This window comes from Pyrgilauda ruficollis, unplaced genomic scaffold (genome assembly GCF_017590135.1).
Source record: "Pyrgilauda ruficollis isolate IOZ18807 unplaced genomic scaffold, ASM1759013v1 scaffold29, whole genome shotgun sequence".
In the NCBI taxonomy this organism is placed as follows: Eukaryota; Metazoa; Chordata; class Aves; order Passeriformes; family Passeridae; genus Pyrgilauda; species Pyrgilauda ruficollis.
The window spans coordinates 15,226,450-15,250,446 of record NW_024524266.1 but is presented as its reverse complement, the minus strand read 5'-3'; the positions used below and the strand labels follow the sequence as shown (position 1 = coordinate 15,250,446).

Sequence of the window (23,997 nt, the reverse complement as noted above, 5' to 3'; positions counted from 1 at the left end):
ATGGAAAGAAGTAAGGGAGGACTTTGTTCTGTTTTATTGTGGAAATAGCATATTTTTATGTTGAAAACTGGTGAAAATGAGTAGCAAATCTGGTAAAGAGAGGTAGATAATTTGAGTGTTTTCATGGTAGAAATTATAGAAAGCAACATCCAGAGGACTACTGGCCAAGGTATGGATTAACCTGCTTGGAAACAATCAAGGTAGAATCAATTGAAGGATTTCTGTTGAGACTGATTGTGAAGTCAGAGACAGAAACATTAAGCTGTGGTATCTGTTTGTTAAAGTTACCAGGATGCTGGGGCAAAAAGGAATAATTCATTGTGTTTAGTTCGGGGGGTGGGGTGGTGGGAGGTGAGAAAACTATATGAGTATCTTACTGAAAAGGCAAGGTAGGGTTTCTGGTCAAGAATAATACTTCCTGGGTTTTCTGTTACCATTTCCATTAATACAGTTGAATTTCAAGCACAGATCTGAGAAATAAAAAGGAACATGATGTGATATTCTTACTAACTTCTTCCTAACAGGAGCAGTCTGGCAAAGTTCAGAATATTAGCTAATGACTCGGGCAAAAGTGGATAATAAATATTGATCACATTCACAAACTCCAGGCTGGACACATAAATCATTATTTCAGTGGTTGGACAGAAGTATCTTTTTCTCTATAAATGGGCTTCTGAAATCAATGTATATAGAAAAATTCAGTACACTTCAGGATCAAAACAATGTTATCTACTGGCTGAAGGAAGCATGTACATAGCTGAATTCAGGGACTGTGTTAATACCTAAGCTGTGATTTTAAAAAGATGGCATTAGTTTTCAGGAAAAACTAATTAACTTTTAGTCAGATCACATAAATATATTTTAAGAAAATCTGCAATTTCTCACTGAATGTAGCATTTTACTCATTAGTCATACACCTAAAAACTTGGAATTTTCATTTTCTGCTGGCTGATGCAAAAATGTTTCAGGTCTCCGGTCACAGTCAGAGCAACCATGAATATTGTAGAAAGTACTTAGGTTTGGGTGAAATACGTGAGACAAAAACTACTGTTTAGTGAATCATTACAATTTACTGAATTTTTATAATTTTATGTCTCCTAGATCTAATGTGTCTGGCAAGACAATTATTCTTGGAATTTCTTACTTGAAAAATTTCATTTACTACTAAAAGAGTATAAACCAAGGAAAGTCATCTTCCATTTGAGATCATTACTTAGCCACATAATTTCTATCTCTGTTATCTACCCATGGAGATGTATAAAACTGAGTTCTCATTCTGCCTTGGTCTCTGTAAAGAATCTGCAAAATGTAGTGGTTTCATTTTCTTTCTTGTGGGTTTTTTGTCCTTTTTTTTCAAAGAACAGAAATTAAATTTCAAAATTACATTACTCAAATCCATACATCTTCTCTGAAGGTGCTGTTTTTCACAGGTTTTCTGTTTTCTCTGTGATCTTGACAGATGTAGAAAACAAAACAAAACGTTAGACGCTTGTTTTGGGGTTTGGTAAGATTTTCCCAATGATACTGAAGGGAAAAATAATTATTTTTTAATTTTCATATTTTTTGCTGTTACTCATGATTTGTGTAGGAAGCCTCAATTATTTGTTGCACTTTCTGCCCTGAAAATCTAGGATCTGAATTAAAACTAGAAGTCATGGAAAGAAACTCTGCGAGCCTGACAGAGGAACTTAATGTTCTATTCACTCAGCTGTAGATATTCAGCACTGGAAAAACCCCACAGATATTTACTCTGAGCCAAAGCTCTCAGGATGGGCACTTTTATATCAGACAAACTTCTTCGGTCACCTGAGGAGGATTCTGTAGTCAGTGGTTTTGATGAGGATATATTTTTTGTGTTCCTCAAAGCACAGTAGACAAACATCACCACACAGAGATTCCTCTGGGGCTTTTCTGTCTCTCCACCCCGTCTTAAGAGTGTATCCTATACTTTAATCCTTTGTTTCAAACTGTGTGTTTTGTTTTCTGGCATCTCTGCTGGAAATGAACACGTAACAATCTACTGTTTATGATTATCTCATTCTGCAGGATGATACTGTTTTCAAGATATGAAACATACATGACAGTTACATAATGTTAGATAGGTGGTGTACACTAGAATAATTGTGCTTACTTCAGAGGAGCTGGGAAAATTTACACCAGCTGAGGATGTGGCCAAATATCTCCTAAACTTATCACAAATTTTTGTTTTGCCTTGATCTGCCAAGCAGGGGAATAGGGGACAACACCTGTGAGTCTTAACCTTCAAGGTGACATATTTTAAATTAGTAATGTTCAAACCTTCTTTACAGTCACAGAAACTGTTGCCCTACAGCAATAGAAATAACCTAGAAAAGAAATTTAGTATGAAGGGAATTGCAGTCACATAGAAGTATCTTTTTAGCTTTTACTTCAGAATTGTCTTTGCTTTTAGGTGTTTATATCACGTGCTGATGACCTTGAGAGTAGATATGTGAAAAGTTTTTCTTCCTTTGGATAGTAATAATTTTAACACCACATTTCTTTTACAACTTTATTAAATAGTGATTCTAATAGGCTGTTACCTAATACAGTATAGTTCAAGCAGAGAATGAAGATTAAAGCCCACATTTTAAAGGCATGACTTTTAAATTCGATCCTGGTTTTACTTATTGTACCCTCTCCAAAGCCAATATTTCTTGTAAAAATGAAAATAGCACTATCTTTGTGAAGTCTTAATATTATGAAAAATGAAGTGGTTTATGACCATTTTTATGCTTTCACATCAAGAATTTTTCATTTATTTTCAAAGCTTAAAGTTTCTTCTGCTGTGATAGCCAAGTAAGGTAACCACCTAGTGCTTCAAAGCACACAAAAGGATACTCTGCACTGGAGTTTGTGATGAATTCAGTTCTTGTCATATACCACCTGCCATGGCATGTAACAGATCTGTAATGGGTTTCTTACCTTTTACTGTGCAGTAAATGGATTGATAGATTAGGTCTGAGACCAGTGAACCATGGAATCAGAGGTTTGCTGGAAGGAGTTTATTACTCTTTAATATTATTCTTGGTCTGGTGTCAGCCAAGAGCGATGAGCTAAATTATCTGAAAGTAAGCTGGATGCCAAAATCAGCATTCTCCTCATTTATCCACCTTAGTCTTCACAACATCTACTGTATGTATTATGAAGGTTATTATAAGTGCCTGATGGAGACATTTTGTTTTGCTGCCTTTTAATTTGTCTACTAGTATTAGTTCTAATTACTAGACACTGAAGAGACTATTTCACTGTTTATTGCCACAGCAAATCAATTTGTTGTGCTATGTGGACAAGATAAAAATTAGAGTGGAGTGACATGGCTATAATTTGTGAACATTTTCTGTACCACCAGAACAGGCATAGGTTGTCTTAGCTTGGTTGATCAAGTGTAAAGAAAAGCAGATGGGCCCAAAAGTGCAGAAACACAAAGTTGTAACAAGGTTATAGTTCATGTATTATAGCTTGCTTTGAGTAGAAATTATTCATAGATTACCTGCAATGACATAAAATTTCCAGCATGTCAATGCAACTTAATTCGAGCTCACAGTTGGAACTACTGCAATTGCTACTGTTGTTATTTGTGGTATGGAGGGGAAAATTTGTTGGAAAATGAATGCTGCAGTTTGATTTCTGTTCTTTCAATATGAAATAAGAATAGTATGACTGGCATTTTGGGGATCAGAAGGTTGACATTTTCCTGAATTTACTTCCATTTAATGAGTGACCTGATTCCATTAAATATAATAAAGTCTTTTGTTATGCTGAATTTCCTCTGACAGTTTGTCATAGATGGCTAATTAAGGTTAGTCCACATTGATGTTATCATCAGCCATACTCAAAAGTGACCTCATGTGTAGCAAAAAGAAAGTTGATATCAGTGTTCTTTGGACAAACATGGGAGTGTCACAAGCCCTAAGAAACAAGTATATATAGGATTAATTATTTTTTGTTTAATTTACGTATTGCTAGCAGCCAGTATTAACTAAAATTTTAAAAGCTAAGCAAAGAAAAATATTTATGAAATACAGTCAAGTCATGCAGGGGTAAAAAAAGTCTATTAGCCATTGAAGCCATAAAACTATAATTAAATACATGTAAGCATATATATACACAATATATATCATATTATCTTACCAACCAAAATTCCTTATTATTCTTGCTTACCATAAAAATCCAGAACATATTAATCATATATTTAAGAAATTATGCCAAGTACTTTGAATGTAAGAAGTACTAATTTTCAATACCTATGTGCTGTCTTATGATTTACATTGAGTTAATATTGATGCAGAATTACTAGATATCAAATAAGTAACTTCAGGCAAATCCTTATGCATTTTTTTACAACAAAGTTCTGTGTATCTGAGAGAGATTTCACTTGTCATGAACAATGCTCAGATACTACTGCACACCAATCAATTGCAATGGCTTGGGCTTTCTAAAACTTCAGTTCCAAGACAGACACTGCCATTGTCTGTCAGATTTTTCATTCATCTTTATTAAGGAAGACCATAGAGGTTTAAAATCAATGTTTTACTCTTTGCTGTTTACAAGATAAAGATTATACTTTAATTATATAGACCTGTCTGTATAGTAACATGCCTATGTAATTAAAATTCTCACAAATGCAATAGTCTAAAATAAAGTTAAAATTTTCCTCAACCCTGGAAAGGCAGACTGAGAAATGGATTGCTGGAAAGAAGCCCAATGGGAATGGACCTAAGAGCTCCTGGTTGATGGAAAGTTGGATGTGAGCCAGCAGTGCCAAGGCAGCCAGGGGGGACATCCCTGTCCTGGGGGCATGAGGGACAGCATCACCAGCCAGGCAAGGAGGGGATTGTCCTGCTCTGCACTGGGGGGGCCTCACCTCAAGTGCCGGGGGCAGTTTTGGGTGCCACAATGTTAAAAAGACATTCAGCTGTTAGAGAGCATCCATAGGAGGGCAGCAAGGATGGTGAAGGGTCTGGAGGTGAGGCCGTGTGAGGAGCAGCTGAGGGCATTTTGTCTGTTCAGCCTGGAGGAGACTGAGGGGAGACATCACTGCAGTTACAACTTCCTCATGAATCCTGATGGTGTCCTGTTGATCTTTTTCTTCTGGTCTTCTCAGTGGTGAGGGTCCCACAAAACATAGAGTTCAATGGATTAATGTATGTTCAGGCCAGGTGGGAATGCCCAGGTACCTCCCCCAGGGGAGAAGTTTGACACAGTCTTTTGCAACAGACTCCAGATCTGTTGAATCACTTTGCCTCACATGCAGTCCTCTGGTGCAAGGCCTTAGAAATGAATATGGGGGACACTTTGGGGGTCTTTGATGGTTTATGACACCTCCTCAGCTGCCTCTCACATGAATGTCCCATGTATGTAGCCTTCTTGGGGTCCATCTTCTCTTACAACTGAGCCAGTTTGTGTAGGAGAAGATGGAATCTTGTCACACACCCAAAAACTCTCATCCTCCCACCCCAAACCCATCCAGAGCTGATTCTCAGCACAACTGCTGAGTTTGGCTTTCTTTGTGGATATATTCTTCTCCCTCCAGCCTTGTTTACTTCTCCCTAGACCTGAGATAATTGGACAATAGTATCACCTTTATCTTACCTCAAGCTCCCATCAGGTGGCTTAGCTCACAGTCTAGTTCCCATCAGGAAGCACATTTATGTGGGGAGGGGGCTTTGGTCGCCACAGTTTCTTTATACAATTTTGCTGTAATGGGCAAAATCCTAAATTAAAGTCTTTAACCACTGCAGTTCTGCAGTCCCTCACAGAACTGTGTGTAGCCTGGGGCATATGTATGGTACTTTCTGCTGTAAACCAGGGAAAGGACATTTAGGGCATATTGCATTTATTTTAAAATAATTTTCCTGTCAGAATATCCTTCATTAAGAATTACTGAAAGAACTAGACTCTAAAGCCTTTGTCGCTGCTTTTGGATTTCAGGAACTGAGTAAGGAAAAAAGAAAAAGATAAGATATTCCTGGACTAGATTATTTAGCAGAGATTTAAGGTGGAGGGACTTGTGCTCAAAAACGTCCTTGACAAAGGAGAATTGCTGAGAGTGGAGAACAGAATGAATGACAATTAGTTGCAAGTATTGCATATAAAAATTCAGATATTCAGAAGACTGTGATATACATGATCATATTACCATGGAAGAAAAACAAAGCAAGTCTTTGGGGTGGGGGAATATGTTTGGTTGCTTTTTAAAAATCTAGACAGCCAGATGAAGCAGAAAATTGTTTGAGACATTGTTTTTTTGGACTGCTTTAATTTTCTGCATTCATGGGGGAAAAATATTTTTAATAAAAATGAAAGTAGAAAATATTACAAATATTCCATTGAGAAGTTTTTGAAAAGACAAGACCAAATAAACACCTGCCAAGGTCAGGTCCTGGGAGCCTTGCAAGGCAACATGAAATGGTAGATAAAAAACAAATAAAACTCTTCTATATTTAGCAAATAAAATCTTCTATACATATTTTTAGTAGGCTGCTTTAATCTTCCTCTAATAATAAAATCTTTACTCCAACTTTGTCAGAGACACTATGGCTCATAAATATTAATGTGTTTAAAGGAATTACATAGATTTTGTTTTAAAGTCAATATTGAGTTTGCTAATGCAAATGGCTCAGTTAATTAACTAAATGGCATCCTAAACTGAAGTTATACGAAATTCTTTTGTACACTGATTGTTTTTCATGAAGAAATGATGCATATAAATCAACTTTTCCTTCTTCCATTTTAAATCATTCTTTAAAACGAGCTCTAGGGATGGTGATTTTGAGCAGATCAAACTTTCTGAACAGTGGCTGTAAGAATTTCTGTTTCATGTAATCACCTTACAAGTGCAATGGAAGTGTCAGTTATGATTTATCAATGTCTGTATTGAAGTTTGCATTTAATAGTTGTTATGACTTCAGTTATTTCTTTATTATCTAAGTCCTCCCTCGGATGATATCAAACCTGCTTTCAGTCCAGTTATGCTTTGTGCTGATTGCAGTGTCAGTCACTGTTGCTTCTTTTTCTAATATTTACATTTTTTCAGAAATGCAATGGTAAAGAAGCTGATGCTTGATTTACATTTAGTAAGCAAAGAAATTCATACAGAAACTTTCCTCAATTCTTCATACAGAATACTTCATTTTTCTCTATTCAAGCAATTCTGATTTTTTTAAAACCTGACACTATCAGTTATCCTATATTTGAAGCCTATTTTCATGAAGTGCTTTGTATATCTAAATGGCTCTCCCAAGGGGGCCATACAAAAATAATATTTTTGAAAGTCCTCACAGATATCGCACAACATACTTTTGCTAATGTTTATTGCAGCTTATCTTGTTATGCATATCAGGATAGCTAAATTTTAATCCACACTCTGATTCCTCAAAATAAGGTGCATTTATAAGTGCTGACCACTTAGAGTTTGGTGAGGCAGAGAGCAAGAAAAGGGGGTACTTCAGTATTGGAGGAAGAAACTGACATATTTTCACTGCTGTTAAAATGTTGGAATTTGGGCTTTCTTGGCTCTCCACTTACCACTAAGAAAATTCTTCATATTCTTTTTTGAAAAATTACATGTTGGAGAGATGCATGTCCTCATCTGTGTTCTCAAATAGCTGGGTGATAACTGCATTGTTTTCTCTTTAGTTATTTCAGGTAAGCAGGGAAAGAGGTTGATTTGTGTGAGAGAAGTGATGTTTGAAATCAGGCATCAGTCACTCAAAATATAATATGTGCAAATCATTTCATTGGCTTTCCTTTTATTTATAATGATGCCTCACTAGTAATATTACTTATCAAGTAAATTAATTTGCAATAACATTTCTAACTTCTGCAAAACTATTCCCCAATACTTGGCATTTCTCACTTACTGTCTGTACCTAATTATTTTCAACTTTTTCATTTTGAGCATTGTTCTTGAGTTAAAAGATTGAGCTGTAACTCTACAACCATTATTTAAATTGTGTTAATTGAACCTGCTTTCTGGATATTCATATGAATTAAACACAATGGGAAAACAGAATATGATTTTACATCAGGTGACACACTTCATAAAGATCCTTCCTCCCTTTATACCTGTTATCATAAGAACTGATATCTGCAGAGCTCTAATTCTTCCCATAGTGCATGCACACAACTGTGTGCAGACTGAAAAAATAAATATCTAAAGCTCAAGTGAGAAATAGCAGTGGAAAATTGGAGCAAGGGAAATGATCAAGGAGATCTAAACTGCCAATATGAGCATAGGTAAGGTTTTGCACCAAAGTAATCAGATTGGGGTAGGGATAGAATCAGCATAGTGCTGTGTTGTTTAGGCTACTTGTGGGGTAAAATCATACAAGACACCAGATTCAGATGGAACAGAAGCAAGCAATGCAAGTAATTTTAAAATGCATTAGGAGAAGAAATTAAAATACTGAGATGAAGATGTAGGTTTTGAAAGCATGCAATTATTCAAGTTTCAGATATTCTTGTATTTTAGGAGATTTCTTTTTATGCTGGCAGTTTTTTGTGACTTTTTTTTTGTGTGTGTTTTAATGAAAAGAGCAAAATTTAGAATAAGTAAAATCTAATATGTGGAAAATGGTCTGCTAGTTTCAGGTTAGAATAAAATTGAATATGGTGAAGACCAGTGTCAGTTGGTAAAATTAAGCTCTTCTGCTGTTTCGCCATTTAGAGCTTAAATCTTTTCTATTTTTCTGTCTCTAAGCTTCCAATTAATCTTACTTAATTAGCACTTGAACTAAAGTACAAAATTTTAGATGTATCACATGCTTTGAGATTAATATTTTGACACATAACATTAAAATTGTATAGTCCTTTGATGTTGAACTCACATTTGTTTTCTTTGAAAGTATAATCCATACTTTTGGTGTTTCCACTTGCAAATTTATTTTGCATCTTTGATTGCAAACCAAGGTGTATTTTCAATGTTCATCTGTTGTGAAATAAGGCAAAGTTGAAAATGTTTAATTTGTACTGAAAGGGACAACCCAGATTTTTAGAAAGGTGTTCCAACTGAAGTTACTTTTATTCAATTCATGTTTTTGTTTGCACCGTGTCTTCCTTGCCAGTCTGTAGCACTCCTTCTTTAGGCCTGTGTCAATCCTAGGCAGAGCCTGAGGAAAGCATTTCATGTTTGCCCTGTTTTCACTCTGCTGCTGGTGTTGCCTTATGGCCACTGTTCCTATTGGTTGTCACTCTTAGAAAAGAACTTCAGGCATCATCTGATAAAACTTAGCAGTCTTAGATAGGAGGGAAAGACATAAGATACCAAAGGGAGTGAAAGTAAGCAAACACTGGATTGTTACCTCAAGACAACAAGTGAATAAAAGGAGGATGGGGCCCAAAGCAAAAATGTAAAATAAAGTATTGAAATGGGACACTATCTGCTGCTCATTCCTCCCTGGAGGCATCCAAGAACTTCTACCAACTCATTCAGAAAGCCCAGAAACAACAGCTGTGGGACTGTTGTAGCTCCCACCAGCATTGGAATCCCACCTCAGGGGCGCATCTCCTGGAGCTGTGAAGAGCAAGCTGGAAGGACTACGAGTAAAACAGTAGGGAAGATTCTGGAGGGCCCCATCTCCACATGTACATGCCACAGAAAGGGAATAAATCTGAACAGCCAGTCATCATGTCCATGTCCATTACTCCGTGGAGGTTTTCCAATTTATGCTTCTGGTGAGCTGCAGAATTAGCTCAGGAAACAAGCTGTCCCCCAGGAGACAGTCTGCAACAGTACCTTGGCTTGATAGGCAGACTTGCAATTACCTTAAACTCATCAGGCTCTAATTTGATTAGCCAGTTTGACGGCTTTATGCCAGAGCTTACAAAAAACCCCAAACAAACCGCAATGAGCTGGCAGATGAAATCCCTGATAGCCAGAATCTAAGGCTCTGATTGCCACACAATGGCATGTGACACATTACTTGGATTTTACAAGGAATTGCCTTGTTAAACACTTAGGTGTAGCCCTAACCTGAATTGGTGAAAGTTTTTTTATTTATTTGCTGTTGTTCTTTTTATCTCTGTGGTAAAATTAGATGACACTACCATATATAATTAACTGATTCAATAGATTTCTTTATTTTTATGTTAAAAATATTATAATCCTATATTTGTGCTATAATTTTAGAGCATGAGACAAGTTGTAAGAAGAGGCTGCATTTGTTTAAATTACAGTTTACTTCTCATCATAGGTGGGATAAGTAAATATTTTGAAAACAGTGTCTGAAGTACAGCCTGTCACTAAAACTTAATAATTCATCTTCTGCTGCTCTGGATGGACTATGCCTTCGTATATAATTGGTTATATATTTTTCTTTCTCTCCCCAAAACCTCTACAAATTTTTGTTTTTCTCTCTTGTATTACACCCAAAATACTTGATTAATGTTGATTGGAAGCAGATTAATTTAAATTTCAGATCTTGAGAAGTCAGCTTGGATTTTTATCTGCCTATGACTACCTATTTGCTTTCAGTTGTATTTCTGTGGAACTTATTTACATTAATATTAAAGCTAGTAAACATTAGAGATTAACATTCAAACGTTGTAAGAAAGATGAAAATAATTTTGTATGAAATTAGGCCAAGGTCTGCATAAATTTTGAGTTAACACATAAGGGAAATGAGTGCATTTTTAATTTTTTTCTTTCTTTTCTGGGGCCATTCTGGAAAAGCAGATTTTTAAATTATATTTCAAAATATTGGGAAGACAGTAAAAGTAATTTGCTTCATGGATCAGTCTTTATTGTGTAGGATGTTAAGAGATGTCTATAATGAACAGTGGAGTCAATGTAGTAATATATGGCTAATCAACTTCTTGAATTACAAATACCCCTTGCATACAGTGTAAAAAATCACGTGCAGGGATTAGGTAGAGGGATTATTTTAGTACCTACAAATCAATATTCTCACACAAAATTTTTAAAGAAACATACATGTCATGAGACAGTTGTGTTCCTTGCATTCTCCCAGCAGCTGGTGGTTTGGTTTTAGTATCAGTCATTGCTTACATACTTTGAGTTTGGATTTATTGTCTTCTGAAAAATTTCAGGGATTAGAAGTACAGGGCACTAATACTTCTGTAGCTGGGCAATGTGATAATAATGCTGCCATTAATGCTGCTTAACTTTACAGGGAATGTATTTTATATTGTGTGTCACAGAAATCTCATGTTTTGCCACTTTTAGGAGGGTCACTTTGATAAAAAATATGCTTTAAAAAATGAACATTAGGAAACCTTACTTTTCATGATGTGGAAAACTAACCACATTTCTTGGCTGATTTTACTGATGAACCACTATAGTTCTGTATCTGCCCATGCCCTATATTTGCTGCTTTTTGGTTTGGTTTTTTTTTTTGGAAAGTACAGATGGTTTCTCCCCTAGGGTATGTTTGCAATGTTGCCCATGGTGTAGAGTTGTGACACTTTTCCTCTCTAGCTGTAGAAAACAATCTGAGAAGGACAACATGGAGCTTTGTGTTGGCTTATTTATTGCCAGCCTGTTCCTACATTTACCCCAAGTGCTTCAGAGATGGATTTGAACTGTGCCATTCACTGATTCTTAATTTCTAATATTGTTGGCATAGAAGAATGTGCTTAGTTAAAAACCTGACTGCTTTGAATGCAAATCAGAGAACCAAGTTGCCTGATCTTCATTGATGATATATTTCTTCATTATTTTTCTTCACTGTGTGCATCTGCTTATGCATCTATGGATCCAATTGGCAACTCTAGACACCTTATAAGAAAACACATGCTTATAAATATCTACATTTAAGATGTCAGGAAAGGTTAGCTATAATTAAAGTGATCAATTTCATGTTTTCAATTTTATTTCCTGAATAAAAAATGAGCTTTAAAACAATTACTATACTGAAACAACATTTTTTTTTTTACTAAAAATATTGAAAAGCCTTGTGGTAAGGTTTGATTTTTTTTTTTTAATTTTATTTTGGGTTTTTGTATGTGTGTTTTGTTTTGGTTTTTTTGCTGGTTTTTTTTTTTTAGGACAGACTGTGTTTCAACTGAATTCCAAGATACCTGCCATGATAATTTGGTTGTTGGGTCTACTCTCTCTTTCCCTTCTTCAAGTATATAAAACTTGTATTTTAACATTTTATATAAATGTATACATGTGTAGCATTACATTGTTTTGTAGTTTTTTCATGGTTTTTTCACTAAAACAATGGCTTCTGGTATTTTTTCAGGTGTCCAAAGATCTTCCAGAAAAACAAAAAGAAATAGAGATTCTACTAAAGGATTTTGTTGAACTTGATCAACAGCTAAATCAGGTGATATTGTGGGTAACGCCTGTCAAGAACCAGCTAGAGCTTTACAACAAAGTGGGTCAGCCAGGAGCCTTTGATATTAAGGTAAATTTTCCTCAATTTTAAAAAAAGCATTGGAGTACTTAGTGGTCAAAAATTCAGTTGCAACATCAGCTGTATAGTGTTTATTAATGATGTAACTTCGAGGCAGAAGTCAGCAACAGTTCCCAGAAGTTCAAAGCTCTGTGAATTAAGGAAACCTTTTATTCTTCTCTGCTGAATGGTTTCTAGTGAGAGGGCTGATTAGAACTAATGGTTCCAAGATGATATATAAACATAACTTATTATTTTTGCCATATCATATACATGAAACAATAGCCCAAACGGTCAATGCATCATATTTTAATATAAAGTGAACTGAAATTCATGATATCAGTGTTGAACCATTAAATCTATTTCATTAAGCTATTATGACTATAGGAAAATCAGAATATTTAGGACCATAATGCAATTCTGATATTGCAAGGAAAGATATTTAAGTGCACATGTAACACTCCAGAATCAATAAAGGAGATTATCTAATAACTGTAAGAAAAATATTTGTAATCTGATCTTTGATATGTATTTAAGTGTAAAAAAGATGCCTGTGTATGGGTTGACTGAGGCTAGAGGAATTAAGGCTGAAAAATACTCTCTAGAATCAACTGGCCTGCTGGGTGTACACTTAGATTTTTTGGCCTTGCCCTTTTTCTATGCATACATGGTCTTCAAATAAATTGCGGAAATATTTAAAGTGCAATATATAATCAAAATCTCTGAGGTTATGGTTTATAGTAGCTCAGCATCTTCTTCACATAGGTGAAGATTAAACAGAAGTCACAGGTATTTTTGTATCAATCTGATGGTGCAATTTTCAATGGAAAGTGAAATAAAAAAATTAAATACTCAAAATTTTCTTGTCTTGCAAGAAATGGAATAATACCTGTTCCTGAAGATGTATGGTTTTGCAGAGCATGTTTATGAAGTTTACTTTAACTTAGTTTCTGTTAAGGAACTGGTTTAATGCCCAGACACTTTCTAAGCCATACAATCACATTATATAAAACACTGAATCTCAAGTCCTGTTGCAGTCCTATAATTGACAGAATGAGTTCAGCAATAGCATTTGTTCCCTTTCTAAAGGATAAAATTAGTGTAGCTTTTTGCAAATTAGTGTAGCTTTTTGCAAATTAGTGTAGCTTTTTGCAATTTTTATATGTACTGAATGACTGATGGAATTTTGATTTCAAGAAAACTAATTGTTTATCTCGTGTAATTTAAAAAAAAAAAATTTAGGAGATTCAAACATTTTTTTCTATTATTTTCCTGTATTTCTAGAATGATTCCACCATTAAATTTTATACAAAATGAAAATAGGGCTAAATTTCTACAAATTATAAGACTATTGTTTTCCATACTTATTGTGAGTGAGATGTTCTGCTTGGCTCTTCCATCTTGTGGTGAAGTGACTAGAATATTTCTGAAAAATGGTTGAAAGAACAGGGAAAAAAAAAAAAGAAAAAAAATTAAAAATGTGAAGTCCTGAAATGGAGGGAGGAAGTCATGTATGCCCTGAGAGATGGGGGGAAAATTAAGAGCTCCAAAGAAACTCAAATACCCTTTCTCTCTGTGAAAGACCCCACCATATTTCTTTCACAGATAAATTTATATCACTGTCCTGTAACGGTTGACCAGTTTTGGTTGTTGATCACTTAGCTGTGATTATAAGGATTTTAAGGATTATAAGGACTACTACTGTTATAAGGACAGTAATCATATGAAGTGTATTTGCTTATTATCTGTGTGTTATCTGTGTGGATTGCTTTTAAAAGTCATAGATTTAACTTCTATAAGATGTTGAATTAGGTTTATTCAGACTGTAGGTTTCTTTTGACAGAGAGAAACTTTTATATTTAAGACTCTATTAATTATCTCTGAAGGCAGATTATATCCTCAGAACCCTTTTTCTAAGATTTAGCAGAGTATAACCATTAATAACTACAAAACACATTAAGAATGAGTAGATATAATTTAGGAAAGCAGCCTATTCTTGACAGTGTTCAATTTTACACTCAACTTCAAACATTCACACCCATGCTAACATGCTGTCTTGTCCTACACTGGGTCAAACCTGGACGTACATACTCTCTCAAATAATTGTTGAAATGTTTGTAATTATATGTATTTTTAAATTGCTATCCTAATTGCAATTTAAATTAATTTAAATTGCTATGGCTAATGTGTACCTTTAAAAAAGGAAAGGTGTGTATCCTGCCTATGGAAAGGATGAGTCTTTTGCTATGGTATTCCCAGATGCTGTCTAAATATTCAACATTTATTCTACAACCATTTTAATGCCTTCACCAATATCCAAAGAGCACTGAAGTATCTCCTATAGGATTTAATAACTTCTTTTCTCAGAAACAAGAGTGACACTTATGATCACCTAATAGAATGAAAAGCATAGTGATAAAATTCTTAGAAAAGAGACTGGATACAAAATTTTACAAATAATCTTTTTGGACATTTTAAAAGCTTGGAAGCTGTGAAGCAGAAGTTTAAAACTGTCCATCACACTTCTAAATATTGCACTGGAGTGAAAAAGACCAGGTTTATGTAAGTCCCCAGGAAAACCAGACTATTTTGATTATAGGATTTGATGTAATGGCTTGCAAATTTTAATTTTAATTGAGACATAGTCTTTTATTAAATTTCTTCATCTTCTTCGTACTCTTAACTAAGCCTGCAAGGTAAAGTTCTCTTTTCTCAGCCATTAAGTCCTCTTCTGACTCTTTGTTTTCTAAGTTGTTTTTTTCAGAAAAAGAGTCCCAAAATTAACATGAATAGGTATAAACTTTAAGTATTGTAAGGTATTAATTTCTAAAAGCCACAAAATATTGAGTGCTGGAAATTTTCTGACCTCAGAAGCAGGTTGAAATAAATTATAGGAACATGTGGGGCTGGATAGGTAAAATAGAAAGAGGACGCAGATATGTGTTTATTTTAAATGCATGTCTGGTGTGTCTTTAGCTTTTCAGCAATATTATGTTGAAGTAATATGCCTATTTTAAAGCAAGTGTCTTGCATTTTTACTTATATTTAGAAAATTTCAATTACAGAAATTTGTGGTAGCTGAAATTCAAAATTGATACAAAAAGTAAAGTGCCTCTAAAATACCAATTATCAATATTCTGAAATAATTTTCCAAAATACAATGATTTCTTTCTCTCAAAACCATAGCAACCTTTGTTTCTGACATGCAACTCTAATCTGATAACTATCATTGACTTTTCTTCCATAAATCAAGGAGTACGATAAATGTAGGTCCTTATAAGATAATCTGATTTAGCCTTTTAAATAATATTGATGTATATAATACATGCATAATAAGTATATAAAGGAGAATATCTGGAAATTTCATTTTCACAACTCACACTGATAACTTTCAGTTTCTCTGAATTAATACCAGTTTAAAAGTTCATAACTTTTTTCCACCTGCAAAAATCAGCTATTTAAAAGAGATTAGAAGACCCTTAAATTTACTTAGAAGAAAAATTAAATAAAATCTCCTTTAATGGTGGCACAAAAGTAATTCTGTGAGAGTAAAAAAGGTGCAACAAAAGGCAAAATTCTTACATGTTTTTACAGAGAACTTGACAAAATAAGACTTTGAAGACACAATGCATAATTGGGCTTGGCAACAGGTAGAGCAATTAAAATCTGTCCTATAGCTCTTAAAACTAGATCTCTATTAGTAATTACAAATGCCCAGGACCATTTCTTGGCTTAGAGACTAACTGGTGCAGCACAGCTTGCATCCCTTCAGCAACAATCCCAACTGCCCCAAGAACACAGCTGCATCCAAAGCTCCTGTTTCTGCATGTGTGACTGATGCTAATCCCTGCCCATGCCTGGGCATTGGCTCAGACCTTGCAGTTTGTCCCATGCTGGAAGCCAAGCTCACAATTTAATGGTGTGGGTAGTTATGCTGAATAACTTGAGCATATGCCCTCTCCCTTTTTAGTTCATTACTTCTGTCACCACATAAAAATTCAGGGAAGGATGAAAATTAGTTATACTAAAATGAGAGTTGTTAAGATCTGATTATTGAGAGATGTCTCTACCCAAGTTAAGGTGCAAACATGATCATATGCTAAAGTCAAAAGTACAGATTTTATTTAACTGCAAAATGTGAGGTGGAGAGATAGAGTGAATTAGAAAAGAGAGAGAAGGGAGAGAGAGAGAGCGAGAGGAAGAGACAGAGACAGGTTGAGCAGAAGATAGCACCACCCATGGTCCCAACAGTGTCCTGTCGGTCTTCCTTCACCGTGGATGTCTCAGTGGTGGGGGCCCCAAGTTAATTTAAAACTTCTCACTATTTAAAGACTCTTGCAACCAAAGGAATTAATGTTCATTGGCTAAATAGTTCATGGTTCCAGATGCTTAATACCTGTTGTTTTCTACACTTGAATCCCAAGTTTAGTAAAAATGTACATAGAGAGACAGGCTCTTTCCTACTTTACAGTAATGCAATTAGGAAACAGAATAGAAGAGGTAGACATAAAGAGACTGGACAAGTCCAGCATGTTCCTTGGTCACCCACGTGGATTAAGACCTTGTGGTGACCAAGGTACATACCAGGTGACTTTGAAGTCCTACAGTCCCTGAAATGTTCGTGTCATTTGAGGTTTTGGGCAACATCTTAGCTTCTAAAGTATGTACAAATGTCACTTTAAAAAGCAGCAAAAATGTTAAGAAAAATGTGAACAGTATTAAATTGTAGAAACAAACTTTTTAGATATTCAGTACCAGAAAGCATAATGTACTTTGCAAGAGCATTTACTATAAAATACATTTCCTGCTGGTTTTTTTTTTTCCTTTCAGCTCATTCTGCTATCATAACTCTAGACTTAGTTCAAAGAATTAAAGTATGGCTCAATAAACCCTAACATATTTTATGACACTATGATTCGTCTTCATAATTTTCTTGGCCACAATTTAGAGGCTGTAGTGCCACAATTAGGACCCTCATCCTCAGTTAAGCATGACAAATTTTAGCAATGGTGTCAAAAATCACACTCATTTCTCACTACATAAGAAATTGACTAAGAGTAGAGAAAGGATTCTTCATTCTCAGGATGTAGAAAGTCTCTGTACCAGTGTTTGCTTCACTCATTATTTTCATCCTTAATTACAGTTTTCTTCTATAAACTGTCAAATATAACTTTTATTTTTAATTTAAGAAACTATCCAAATAAATCAACATTAAAATGCATATTTGCAAGCTACAACTGTAAAATATTAGGATAGATCTTTGTTCTGTGTGTTGAATACTTTTTTTACCACATTGACATGATCATTTCCAGCAATAGCTGGAAATAATATGTAGACTGCACCTGTGAAATACTCATGTATATACACCTACATAATATGTAGACTGCACCTGTGAAATACTCATGTATACGCATGGGGAAGGCATGAAATCTACATCTATATGAAAGTCTTGACTCCTCTGCTACTTATGAGCACTGGAACACTTCCAGGTTTGCAGTTCACCAGCTTGTCATGCATGTAGAATATATCCCATATTGTGTCTTTTACAACTCTGATTTCCCAAACTTGACAGTATGACTCTGTCTGGGTTTGTTCTTTGACCTGGGTTTACCCTCATTCTGATAGCTATTTTGCATGATTTAGTATTCATACTTCACAAACTTAGATGGTATCATCATGAATTTCCAATTTTACAAAATGGTGCCAAGGAAATAGTACAACAGTTGTTTACATTATAGCATGGAAAAAGATTGGAGTAGTTAGCAGAACAGCTCTGTTTACGATACAGCCTCTGCCAGCGTTGGTGTCTAAGCTGTGGGTGTTACAGCCACAGTCAGTGGATGCAGCCATGGCAGGAGAACCTTTCACCAATGACATGATGAAGCTCAGCTCTTACTATGTCATTGTTTTTTACATGCTGGTGCTTTTTTTTTCAATCAGTAAGTTCTCTCAATACTATTGAGTATGTAATGCCTTGACTTTCCTGGTCCTGCTTTCAATTTATGTTGATCAACTTTACTTTTCTTAGCTATTTTTCTTCCTCTGTCAATAAAATATCCACAGCTAAAAATGTGCATTTTTCTAACTCCTGCACATTCAAATACCATAGTTTTGCTGGTTGTAGTGCCACAATCTTTATTCCTATACGTAAACCTGACTCCTAGGAAGTGATGGCTGCTTTTCAACTCTTAATGCAACCATATCCCCTCTGTGTAAAGCTGAAGCCCTGCAGGATAACATGGGTGATATGAAATACTGTCTGTCAGTGAAGGAATTTTGACATGAGGAAGTTTTATTTAGCATTTTCAGACCTGCCTGGTTCCTGACCCTAACAGCGCTATCTCCAATTTTTCCTTGCTTCTTGGACTCTCTAAGGGTAGCCTTGCTTCTTTCAAGTCTATGGCAATTTCATAGTATTTTGATATACATTTCCCAGGGTACTTTGGCAGTATTTTGGGCTAGAAATGTGTGGGATATCCATCTAACAGCAGGAGATAGTAGATTTAACAGCAGAGAAAGCTGTGTAGCAATTACTGAAGTGTGAACATCGACGAACTTCTAATAGGATGGTTTCTACCTTCCATTTTAACCTAGACATCACTGACAAACATTTTGCTGGGTTGTTTTTTTTTTTTTCCCAAAATATTAATATTAAAAAGAGCCACTAAAATAAGCCCTCAAATATTGCTGGGCTATTAAGATATTATATGAAACATTTATACAGAAACAGTTACAACTCCTGCATGTGGTATGGCAGCCCTGCAGGTGACTTTGAACACTCAACAATTTCTCATCTCTGAGATATGCATATCATTAGTATCGTTGGTTCATTGAAAGGTCAGAAGATACTACTGTGGTCATCCAGTCAGACCTGCTTTATAAAGTCATCCTTTCCATTTTCTGGCTTATTTTCTGCTTGAACTGCAACACACCTCTCTCAAAAATAATAATTAAAAGAAATCCAAGATGAAATCAAACCAACCAAGACCGGTTTCTAATTTCCACATATGAACAGTCATCCACATCTTCTGGTAAATTACTTCAATGGTTGAGTTAAAACCTGCACATTTTTCCTCAGCTGAGTTTATTTAACTCCATCTTTCTGTCACTGCTTTGTTTGCCAAACTAGAGAGAGGTCCAGTACTGTATTAATAAACAGCAATTACTAAACCCTGTTTGTTCACCATCAGTACTGTTTTTCTAATTCAGACAGGAAAGCAAATATGGAGTATCTAATTAGTATTAGTTCAAAAAACAATTATTGTAGTGGTCAAAGCAATTATTTTTTGCTCCTGATAATAATGTGGTTATCTTTAATCACAAGCTTTTTTTGGCTAAGTCAGATAATCAAAGTCTGTGAAGGTGGCAAATGTTGCTATAATGGAAGTTATAGTCGCTTTTTCATTGTCTCCTTAATGGAACATTTAAGGACATACATGAGCACTTTGAAATTTGTTTATTCTGATCCAGTCACCCAGATTTAATATACTTAAACCTTTTAGGGATACCTTATTCTGAACATGTGGATATAGACCTATACTTAACACTTTGAAACAGCTTTGCCTACGGCATCAACAATCTGTGGAGCTCCAAAGTTATGGCTCAAGGAAGTTGTGCAAATACTGACCTTTACATCATCCCACTGACTGTTCTGTTGAGATTTGTTTATTTCAGTTGCAACAAAAAAAGGGGAATCTTAGAAGTGATGCTGCTTTAGTTGACAGCATAAGAAAATACCTTCAGAAAACCTAACCAACTTTTTTTCTTGATTTATCCCTGTTTTCTTTTCCTCTAAATATTTATTTCCTGATAGTCCTGTTCAATCCCAATTCTGTGTATGACAGGACCTCAAGTCATTGAGAATTTTGATTAGAGATTCCCAGATGTCTTGCTAGAAAGCTTCAAAGCATGTTTAAATTCATGCTGTATTATGAAGAACAGAATGAGAATAATGGGGTTTTCTTAAGTACATAAAAATCAAAATTACTGGATAAGACATACCAGAAGTAAAAGCTTTCTTATTACAACCTGCTGCAACTGTGACTAAGATAAAATTAACATTTTGCAATCTGTTACAGTCAGATTGCACTTTTTAAATGTAGTCCATGTAACATTTGTGGTGTGCTAAGGCTTTAGAAAAATACTTTACGTGGGAGTTAAAAGCTTTTTTACAGCCAAAAAAAATCCAACTTCTTTCTAATATGTACATAGTAAAGCTGTTTTATTGTGTTGTGATGTAGTCAACAAGATACTATTAGCCAAAAACAATTTTAGAAACCCAAACACGTAAAGAATGAAAAGTATGTTATCTAGTAAGCTAAGAAAAGCTTACAAATAGGCTAATGCTTATATGATTTTAGTTGCTCATAAATTTTAGCTGTTACTGTGGACTATTTACTTTGCCATTTAGTGTTTGAAATCTAAGGGTCCGTATTTTTATAAAGTCAAACAGTCGAAGTCTTCTGAAAAATTTAAATTCACAGATTTCTTCAACCCTGCTCAATTAGCATCATAAAATTTGTTGTTTTCTCTTGCTCTTCCATCATGCAGTCCAGAAACACCTTAATTAACCTAGAAAATAAGTATCTAGTATTTCTGATATGTTTTATTACTAACAGAAATCTTCATTTAATAATATTTTCAATTTTTTTTTTTAATCTGAAACGTTCTAATTTTCTGAGGCAGTGAGATTTTATTTAGTGAATTCCTACTTCAAATACAATATTTTGAAAGAACAAAAATGAAACAGAAGAAATTGAACAGTAATGTTTTAGTGTTTAAAAAAGCCCTGGAACATACTCTAATCTTGCCAAGGATTGGTGCACTTTAATTTTGAGGTTTGACTAGTGTAGTCCAGAAAACAAAGGATGAATTCTATATTCTATATATTCTATATTTTAAATGCTGTTTCACCTTCTTAGTTATCTATTGTATTCTTAAAATCAATAATTTTTGATTGTAGAAATAATCTTAAATTGGTCGAAAAAGTCCATTAACTAGTTTGTGTCAAAGTGTATGAAAAAGAGAAGCTTTTTTTTCTCTGATTATTTTTTTTTCTTTGTCAGTAGCAGCAAATGTAGAAAGCACATACTAAACTTCTTATAAGGAAATTAAAATACAGATATTTACCCAACCTTATTCTATATTCCTCTCTGTCTGGTTGAACAAGATGCACAGTGTAGTAAAGGCACACATCAAATAAACAGTGTTTAGGTTTTCTTCTTTTGCATTTCTAGACTTTATTTTAATAAGTTGCATCTTACCAACGTATGCATTTCCATGGGGTCCACTTACATTTAATACTTTCACAAATTCTTTGCCGCTGCAATGATTTACTCTTTTTAGGACCAAATGGCCTGGGATGCTCAGCTTGATTCCAGTTCCCCTGCTGTTAAAAGAGGAGCTGAAGCTGCTCTATTCCAGCCTGAGGAGACAACCCCATCCTTCATGTTCTACAAATATCTGCAGCTGGTGCTCCTTTCCTCTGCGGGAGAGCTCAGGATGTGCGGGATGGAAGGAAGGGTATGGGGAGAGGGCACAGAGGAGAGGAGGGAGGTGGTACTGCCTGCTCCTCCACCTCCTACCTGCTGAAAGCCTTAGGAGTCATCATCCCTCCTTCTAACCACAGGAAAATGTTAAAGCTGTGCTTTCTGGGCATTCTTTCTGGTCTGTGCTTCAGCACTGCCATTTCCCCGGGAAAACCATCTTCCAGGATGATTGCGACAGATTTAGGTCATTATAGATGTGGAGGACATGGAAAAGATGGACAAAAACGCAAGTCCCATTTAAGGAATGGATGGAGAAATGACACTTCTGGATAGGAAGTGAATTGGCAGAATGCAGAAATTCATGTTTCTACTGCTAGCTCACTGAAAACTCTGCTGACCCTTTCAAATCCTCTTCTCCAGACAATATGACAAACCACTTAATATTTTCTAGTCATCTTTGACTCTTAATCCTCTTGCAATCTCAATGGTCCTTTGTGCCTGCCTACTCACTTTCCCAGTCTTTTCCCTTTACTCCCTCCTTACCTCTGGCTCATCACTCACTCCTCCTGTGCTCCTTTACACTTGAGCCCTTTTCCAAGGCATATACAGCCTTGATTTTTGCTTATACTGCTTCAAACTCTCTTCAAATTCAAACAGAATTTGTATCTGTTTACTCTCTGTGGTGGTCACTTTTCATATATTTAAAATAGCATAATTAGTTTATTTTTTGGCAGATAAAAACTGACCATCCTTTGAAAGAAAAGAATAACTCTTTATTTTTAAAAAGTAACATGTATTTGGATTTTGTCTTTGATAACTTAGAATGACAATAAGAAGGCTGTCAACTCTTGTCAGTCACTTCATTATCTACTTGACAACCTTAAGTTAGGGCAGAAGAGCAAGGCTGAGGAGTAGCAAACCTAATTCTAGATAAATAAAAGAAAATTACTCCACAGGAGAGAATGAAAATGCCAAATGGACATAGCTGTATTTTTCATCCATCAGTCATCATTTGTCAGTTTTTTCTTGACAATCTAGGCCCAGATAAGTCAGATTTTTACACTTTACTGATTCTTTTACCTTTTCATTTTGCTAACATACTTTTAAAGGAATAGTTTTATATGCAATAAGAGGTAGTGTAGTTTGTCTATAAGAGCACATTAGGAAAATGCACCACAGAGATCTGTCTCATATTCTGGCATCAGCACCTGATTTGGCAAAAGGCTGAACTGGAAAAACTTCTGCTGATAAAATTTAAACTACCTATATCTTAATATTCTGTGCATAAATCAGTTAAGGCTCTTCCCTGAAATTTTCTTATGGAACTTCAAGGAGAAACCCAATCAATGTTGTGTTTGTGAGCTTTGAGCATTTAAAGTTTAAACAGTGTGTCCAAATATCTTCTGAAGAAGTCTATTCCAATTGCTAGAATATTAAGCAATATTAGCTGCAGGTGGCTTGTGAAAATATGGCAAAACTTTCCCAATGAGTAATCCTTTTAAATTTAATATATGACAGACTTTGCAGCCATAAGGATGGATTGCAAACACCGTGTCCCAGTGTCTCAGGAAGTGAAAGATTTTTGAAAGGTGATCAAGTATTTGATGTGTAGTAGTATTGTTTTTATTGGAAATAATGGATAATAAATCAAGATGTGAATTCATTGTTGAAAGCATAAGCTTTTTAGAAGTGTGGGTGAGTTGGTTAGAAGTTAGTGAGCTAGTATCTCAGCTTTGGTTTTTTGGCTTCCTCCTTGTACTACTGATAACAGCTCAGGTACTATTCAAAATGTTCTTAATATAAGCAAACAAATAAATACAAAAGCAAATTTAGAGAAATGACAGGGCGGTTTACCAAGGCCCTAGTGAAGTTAATACCAAAACTGTAGCTTGCTTCAGTGTAGTTATGTTTTCTAAGATAGGAAATTTCCTCTCCTATTCAACAAAACAGTTTTTTAACATTCTCACTATCTTTTTCAAATGTTCTATTCTTGACAGAAAATATTCTGTCTCTTCAAAACACAGTTATTGAAAGGCCTTGGATATATTCTTGATAATAGCACATTATTTGTGAAACAGTAACTCTTATTTTTTAAGTTTATGGTTATTTTAAATTGCTTGTGATCTCTA

The 23,997-nt window shown here is 35.0% G+C and overlaps 1 protein-coding gene across 8 annotated transcripts in view; it reads left to right on the top strand.

The window, feature by feature from the left end:
* Positions 1-23,997, top strand: part of DMD (dystrophin) — a 1,148,466-nt gene that overhangs the window by 770,516 nt on the left and 353,953 nt on the right. For all 8 annotated transcript variants that reach the window (XM_041472370.1, XM_041472371.1, XM_041472365.1 and 5 more), the window contains one exon: positions 12,228-12,392. In XM_041472370.1, coding sequence (XP_041328304.1) covers positions 12,228-12,392 — 165 coding nt within the window. The remainder of the gene's footprint in view (positions 1-12,227; positions 12,393-23,997) is intronic.